Here is an 8,230-nt window from a genome sequence, read left to right as displayed (position 1 = left end):
ATCAAGTGTCGATTTTTCCTTTTATACGTCTGTGATAAGTGGAGAGAGAAAATCATGTCATTTGATATTCCCAAATCCCTTAAAAGTAGCCTGGGATTGTGTGACAACTGTTGCATGTCAAGCGACGTTTGAACTGACACGCGTGATGTCAACCTTTTTCAAAATTGACGCGCCCTTTTGAAATCCTATCTTCATTGAACCGCCTTTTCAGTTACACCATTTCAGAATTAGTAACCAATCACCATAACCTGGATTCGGAACAGAAAGTAACCCTTCGGAATTGAGAGACCAGACTTTTGAAAAATCATATAGATTTTCGTGCAAGAGTGTGTCAAAGATAAAGAAATAAATCAATATATATATATATATATATATATATATATATATATATATATATATATATATATATATATATATATATATATGGGAATCTGTGATGTCAAAATAGACATAAAAGCAAATGGATCCCGCGCAACGATCTCTTCCTTCGGAGTTAAAAAACAATATATTTTTAGTTATGATTTAAAAACGTTCATACATACATTCATAAAGAATACATGGATATAAAGATCCTAAGTAAAAATATATTACTTTTTAACAGGAGTAATCTACACGAAATATATAGTAGACTCAAATACGAATGCGTGAATATAAAGATCGTTAAAACCTGTGATCGTATGAAGAAGTTACGACGTTCAGAACACAAAACCTAAGCCAAACCACAAGAACTAAACAACCAAGCAACCAAGGCCGTGATGACCATAACTATGAACAACCCCCGAACACCTTATTAATGATTGTGTTGCGTAGGATGACGTGAGAAACCCTAAAAAACCGATCATAAGTATTGAATGTGTACAAAAATATTAATGACTAAATGTGTAAAAAAATATATGAATGACTAAATGTGTAAAAAAATATTAATGACTAAATGTGTACAAAGTGAGAAATGTATTACCCTTTTAAGTCATTTTTTTTCGGATTACTTAGAATAGCCGGTAAAAAGGACTAAATGTATACAGTTAAACAAGTTGAAGGGGTAAATGTGGACGAAAAAAAACTCAATGACCAAATATATATACAAATCGAAAAATATATTACATTTTTATGTCATTATCCCATAAATATATTTCTAAAGGTGTAGACTGGGTGAAATTTATAATAGACAATTTAGAGGGCATAGATGAATGTGGCACCCTCGTTGCTCCCATAATAGTAATTTTTTTGAACAACAAACTAATATACTCTTAACTATCACAACCTATATCTCAAGCTAGACTTGAACTCATGACCTCTCAAATGAAAGAGTCATTATTTACCGTTAGGCAAAATGCCTTTTGGTTCCGGTAGCTGGAAATGATACAAAATTTTCTAGATGGTCGTTATATATTCCCACGTGAAGCTAAACGAAGGATTTTAAAATTTTCAATTCATGAACACCAACCAGCAGTACAAATTCTACCGGTTCATTTGGAGAACATGAAAATTGTGGTATTCAAGGAGAACAACCAATTGGATTCAATTGTTACAAATATGTGTTTTGGTAGAACACCTCTCACTGTGTGGTTTGCTATTAATCGTAGACAGATTGACAGATTGGATTTAACTTATGTCGATTACCCGTTTAGATATCGTTGGGATAATTCATCAAATGTAATCTATTTAATTACATACTAACTTCAAAAATTAAAACAATCACAAATTCCAAAAGTGTTCCTTTGCCCCTTCCTCATTACTTGGGCTCACTTGTGAGTTGTGATCCATAAAAATGGAGTAAAGGCTTTTATTATTTTTTCGTTTGTTTGAACACTTGGGCTCGCAAATATTAGCCAAATTTTTAATATCAAACCTTGGTCCAAAACAATCATTAAAAGCCTCACCCTTAATGCTTTAACTTTAAGGGTGCTTAACGTTTCGGGGTCATTCGATGGTTTATTTTGTTTAACCCCGCAGTTGATCTCAGTAAAATCCCCCACGTTTGAGGAAAACATTTGTTATTTGCAAAAGGATACTTATTTAAATGATTCGTATGATTTTCCAATGATAATTTTATATATACTTTATGATAAAAATACGGCTTTCCAACCTTTATGTTTAGTCGTTTAGGTGTTGTGTAACATATATACAAAACATAAGCAATTTGGTATTGGTTTTACTTTAAATGATTAAAAATTTGGGAAATGTCATATTTTTTTATGATATAATTTTAAAGATTAAAATATTATTACTAAAAACTGGCCATGAATAATAGATAGATAAATATATAAATGAAAGTTAGTAAACATTCAAAAAGGGGATGTAGCTCAGATGGTAGAGCGCTCGCTTAGCATGCGAGAGGTACGGGGATCGATACCCCGCATCTCCAATTATCATAATTTTTAAAATTTTCAAGTAACATCTCAAGGTTTCGGTAAATTACCAATCTCGTCCTCCACAGACCACAGTGATTCTTTTCCAACTCTACAATTTATGAGAATTTTATCTTAAAAGTCAAAATATGTCGTCTAAACTCTAAACTACTATTGGTGTGACTAAACTAATTACGGTTCGAATATATCTATTATATGGAACTTGGTAGTGTTACACATAACTAATAACTAATAGCTATAGTTTCAAAAAAGTTTTGTGATTTATGTGCTATGAATAAGTTTAAAATTAAATTAAATCCAAGTAATATTAGTTTGTTTGTTATAAAAGAAATACACTAATTTGCCTAATTATGTTTTTCAAGATATAAGTAGAACCTGAGAAATGGCAAGTAATAATCTTGTTTTATTTACTCATCGTAGCAACAAGTTTATTTCTCTCGACTCAGAGGTTGCTTCTTTTCTTGAAGTTGCGTTTTCGCCTCACGAGATTAAAGAGACGGTTTGGGATTGTGGTGGGGATCGAGCTCTAGGTCCAGATGGATTCTCTTTTGGTTTTCTAAGACATTATTGGGATCTTTTGGGTGGAGATATTGTTGCTTTCGTGCATAATTTTTTTTTTAATAAACCAATTATCCCGATTGGTTGTAATTTCTCTTTTATTGCTCTTATTCCGAAAGTTGAAAACCCCATGGGTGTCAAAGATTATCGACCTATTAGTCTTATTGGTATGCAGTTTAGAACTGTTGATAAGCTTCTAGCAAAAAGAACTGCTTTGGTCTTGCATGATGTTATTGGGATTCCTCAAAGGGCGTCAAATTCTAAATGGTCCACTTATAGTCAATAAGTTGGTTGCATGGTTCAAAAGGAAGAAGAAAGAATTTATGATTTTTAAGGTTGATTTTGAAAAAGCTTATGACTTTGTTTGTTGGGATTATTTGGATCAGATTATGAAGTTCATGTGATTTGGAGATAAGTGGAGAGCTTGGATTAGAGGCTTTCTTCAAAAAAATTCCAGATCTTCTGTGGTTTTAAATGTGAACTCGGGTTAAGAATTCCAGTTGTTTAGAGGGCCGAGGCAGAGAGATCCTATCTCTCATTCTCTTTTTATTATTGCTATGGAAGGTCTTTATGTGACTATCAAAGATGTAATAGCCAATGCTTTTTTTGTGGTGTCCCGTTGGGAACATATGACATTCATATTTCTCATCTTTTCTATGCAGATGACACGTTGTTTATGAGGGAATGGGATGAGAAGAGTGTGTGTATCATCTCTTTATCAATATTAATCTTCATATAATATTAAAAAAATTATTAAAAATTTCTGCATTTCTCATAACATTTTTTTTCCAGACAAATTCAAAGGAGTTGTCCATGAAAATAAAAACGTATTCACATCTAAATCAAGTGCAAATATGTCAAAACAATCAAGTCACAAACTCCTCCATATCTAAATGTTAAAAGTCCATTATCTAACATTTCCAATGGTAATTCATTTATTTTACCATTTCATTTTATAATATATTATTATTCTATCATATTTAACAATATATACCTTCAATCTTTTTTCCCCAGCCATGAATATTTCCAATAACAGTTTTCAATCATCGTTACCAAATATTAGACAATACTCTGTATTTTCAAATGGTGTCACATCCAGCAAATCATCTACAATAACATCAAGGTCATATTCGGTCATGTTAACTAATCCAAATCATAAAAATAAAAGAAAAAAATGCAAATTGATCTCCTATTCCAATAATCAGTCTGAGATCAGATGAAGACAACAATGATGGCCAAAATAATCAAAACATACATACCGGTATATCAAAAGGTAATTTTTTTACAAATACAATATTTACATTTGTTCATTCAATCCTTTTCAATTTATACACTTACATGATATGCTTTTTATGTCAATCTTAATTAATAGATTATTTAGATCATGGTGATCAGAATGTTGTATGCCAAACATGTTTTGCAAAATTATGGAAAGATAAATCTGTCAGAGGTAAAAATATATATATTAATTATTCTCTATGTTGTGCTTATGGCAAATTTGAACTACCAGACTTAAAGAATGCACCTCCAAGTTATGAAAATCTTTATAGATCTGGAGATTCTAAAAGCAAACACTTCATGAAGAACATTCGTCGTTACAATTCTATGTTTTCTTTTACGTCAATGGGTGGCAAAATTGATTCATCAATCAATAGAGGAAATGCTCCATACATTTTTAGACTTAGCGGTCAAAATTATCATAGTATTGTAAGCCTTTTACCATAACAGGGATCTAAACCAAAATTCTCTCAGTTGTACATATATGATACCGATAATGAGATCGTAAATAGACAAACATGTCTTGGGTATACTTTTCACATTTATCTAATTAATAAATATCTTATTGATTAGATTCAAATTCTTCTGTCGTTGATAATGATATTATACAAGATTTGAAGTTGATGTTAGATTCAAATAACGTCTTGGTTTAGTCTTATAGAATGGTTAGAGATTGTTTTCATGACAACCCTCATGTTGATATCAAGTTGAGAATTATTGGAAGAAGGGAACAAGATGGAAGGATATATAAGCTACCAACTGCTTCTGATGTTGTCTCTTTAATTGTTAGAGATATTGGTGATTCAATTGATAATAGAGATATTGTTGTTCAAACTTCATCTGGTTCTCTACGACGTATTAGTGAATTACATCCTTCATACCTTCCTGTTCATTATCGACTACTGTTTCCATATGGTGATGATGGTTACAGAGTTGACATACCGCATCAAGGTATTACACCTTTAAGCAACAGCAAGCGGCCCAACTGTACAATGAGAGAATTTTTTTCTTATAGAATACATGATAGGGATCAATGTTTTTCACTAATTCTTAATTCAAAAAGGTTGTTCCAACAATTTTTGGTAGATGCTTATACTATGATTGAAAGTGAGAGATTACATTACGTAAAGAGCAAACAACAAATTCTTAGATGCGAGTCTTATGAGAATTTACGTAATCAACAAGTTTCCGGGAATAAAGATATATCCAACGTCGGACAACTTGTTATCTTACTTTCTTCATTCACTGGCGGTGCACGTTATATGATGCAAAACTACTTGGGCGCCATGTCGTTATGTAAATGGTTTCATAACCTTTACATCTAATCCAAAATGGCCTGAAGTTGAAAGGTTTCTTCATAACACTTCACTACATCCAGAAGATAGACCTGATATCTTATGTAGGTTATTTAAAATAAAGCATGCCGACTCCAAGCAGGTATTAAAAATTGTTGTTTAATACATACATTTATTTTATTAAATTATTTTTTTTGATGTATTGACATTTTTTATTCTTTGCGCAATATATTTAATCCAATACAAACCATATGTTATTTATAAAATTAATTTGCAGTGGTCTCTACAATTGAATTTCAAAAAAGAGGTTTGTCGCATAATCATATTTGTCTATTTTTGCATGCTGACTCCAAGCGGCCTACTGTTGAATATATTGATCCGATTATTTCCAGTGAGATTCCAAACATCAATGAATCCAAAATTGTATTCACTTGTGAGTGAATTCTGTTGGTCGAATGGGTTGAGACCATGTGCTTAATGTCGCGGGTCGACCCATCGGTGTTTTGGAGTGTTGTCCAAGATACGTGTTATATGGAAAGTTTCCTAATTCTTTGTTAAGGAATTGTAATCCAATATGAATTCTAGATCTATATATGTATGCGTTGATCATGTATAGAGATAGGTCAATTGTTAGAGTTTTTGTGATACTGAATTTCTCTAATACAATCAAAGTGTTAGTTTTGTTGACATAATTCTTTAATTGGTATCAGAGCCACAACCTCTTGCTTCCGATCAATTGATTTTTTTTCAAGCCGGCAAAAGCTTTTCTTCTTATGCAAAATTGTTGCTTTTCCTCCAAGTATTTAATACCCCAATTATTTATTAATTGGCTCCTGGATCAAGAACACGCTTTGAAGAAAACAATTGTTTTCTTGTGGTCCAATTAAAGAGAAAGTATCTGGTCCTATTGGTCGTCGTTTCCAATTTCTTAATTGGAATCATTATTTTATTTCTCATCCGTTGAAGAAGGTGTGTGGTTTGCTGTTGATTATTCATGGCAGGAGACGGAGCGAATCTACCCGCGAAGGAGGCACACTCGATCTCGTTTCAATTTCCGCAGTTGACGCCATTAAACTACACGATATGGAACATGCGTATGAAAGTTTTACTCGGCATTCACGGCGTGTGGGATGTGGTTGATCCGGGTTCAACGGATGCAAAGAGAAACAATATCGTGATGGGATTACTGTTTCAATCAATACCGGAAGATTTAATCTTGCAAATCGGGAATCTCGCCACTGCTAAGGAGATGTGGGAAGCAATCAAATCTTGGAACATGGGTGCGGATCGAGTGAAGGAAGCACGTTTGCAAATTGGCTTCGGAATTCGAAAGTTTGAAGATGAAAGATACGAGCACTATTGACGATTCTCTTCAAAACTATCGGGACTTGCGACCGTTTCAGCGACACTTGGAGGAACAATCTCACAAGAGAAGTTGGTGAAGAAATTTCTTATGAGTCTTCCTAGTCGATTCATTCACATCGTAGCAGCACTCGAGCAAGTTTTGGATTTAAAAACCATTACTTTTGAAGATGTAGTTGGGCGGCTGAAAGCTTACGAGGAACGGACTAAAGAAACTGGCAAAGCATCCGATTTCGGTGAAAAGCTACTTTATGCCAAGACCGAAAACTCAAATCGAAACCAAGACTCAAGCCGTGGGAGAGGACGTGGTGCATACCGTGGGGGACGAGGCCGAGGATGTGGTCGTGGTCGAGATAACACCCAAAACCACGATCAAAGGGACTCATTAAAGAATCGTGATGATCAAAGACGAAAAGGCAAAAATCATGAACAAAGAGACCTATCAAATATTCCATGTTACCGGTGTGATAAGTTCAGACACTTTGTTTCGCGATGCCCAGAACGTAACAGGAAACATGAAGCAAATCTCAACGATGCCCGAGAGGAGGTCGATCAGGAAGAAGGAACATTTTTTATGATGCAAAAGGAGACAATCTTCCTAAATGAAGACAAATACATTCCACCCAAAGTAGAGGCGAATCAAGAAGACGACGATATGTGGTACCTCGACAATGGGGCAAGTAATCACATGACCGGGAAGTACTCATATATTTCGGAGTTGAATGAACGTATAACCGGAAGAGTAAGATTTGGAGATGGCTCGTGTGTTCGAATTGAAGGAAAAGGATCAATTTTGTTCGAAGGTAAAAACGGTGAGCAAAAAGTTATGAAAGATATCTACTACATTCCCTCTCTTCGTAGCAATGTCATAAGTCTTGGCCAAACGACACTATCCGGTTGTGACATAGAATGCATGGTGATTACTTGACAATGAAAGATCGAAATGGAAGGTTGCTAATGAAGGTTCCACGTAGTGAAAATCGTCTTTATAAAACACGACTTAAAGTTGGAAAACCCCAATGTTTGCAAGCAAAGATCGATGACGAGTCTTGGTTATGGCATGCACGACTAGGCCATATCAACTTTGGTGCGGTGAATATGATGCACAAGTTGGCTAATGGAGTTCCAATTTTGAAACATCAAGAAGAAGTTTGCGAAATTTGCGTGATAGGCAAACAAAACAAACACACATTCCCGAAGAAAACCAATTATAAGTCTAAAAATATTCTCGAGATGCTACATGGAGATATTTGCGGGCCTATTGATCCTCCCACGATGGCCGGTAATGTTTATATTTTGGTGCTAATTGACGATTTTTCTAGATACATGTGGTCTTTTTTGTTAAAACACAAAAACGATGCGGCGGAT

The 8,230-nt window shown here is 34.1% G+C and overlaps 1 protein-coding gene and 1 non-coding gene across 2 annotated transcripts; both read left to right on the top strand.

Moving 5' to 3' along the window:
- The first annotated feature begins 2,292 nt into the window (after window positions 1–2,292).
- TRNAA-AGC (transfer RNA alanine (anticodon AGC)) lies at window positions 2,293–2,365 on the top strand. Its single transcript has one exon. It is a non-coding gene; the product is annotated as a tRNA-Ala (tRNA).
- Window positions 2,366–6,953: 4,588 nt separating this feature from the next.
- LOC145127118 (uncharacterized) lies at window positions 6,954–7,790 on the top strand. The gene has a single exon (XM_079062370.1). The coding sequence runs from the start codon at window positions 6,954–6,956 to the stop codon at window positions 7,788–7,790; it is 837 nt and encodes a 278-aa protein (XP_078918496.1).
- Window positions 7,791–8,230: the final 440 nt, after the last annotated feature.

The sequence above is a fragment of the Lactuca virosa genome, chromosome 7, assembly GCF_052849685.1.
Source record: "Lactuca virosa cultivar CGN04683 chromosome 7, Lactuca_virosa_CGN04683_v6, whole genome shotgun sequence".
Taxonomy (NCBI): domain Eukaryota; kingdom Viridiplantae; phylum Streptophyta; class Magnoliopsida; order Asterales; family Asteraceae; genus Lactuca; species Lactuca virosa.
The sequence above is the reverse complement of the archived record's forward strand: the minus strand, read 5'-3'. Positions and strand labels throughout refer to the sequence as shown.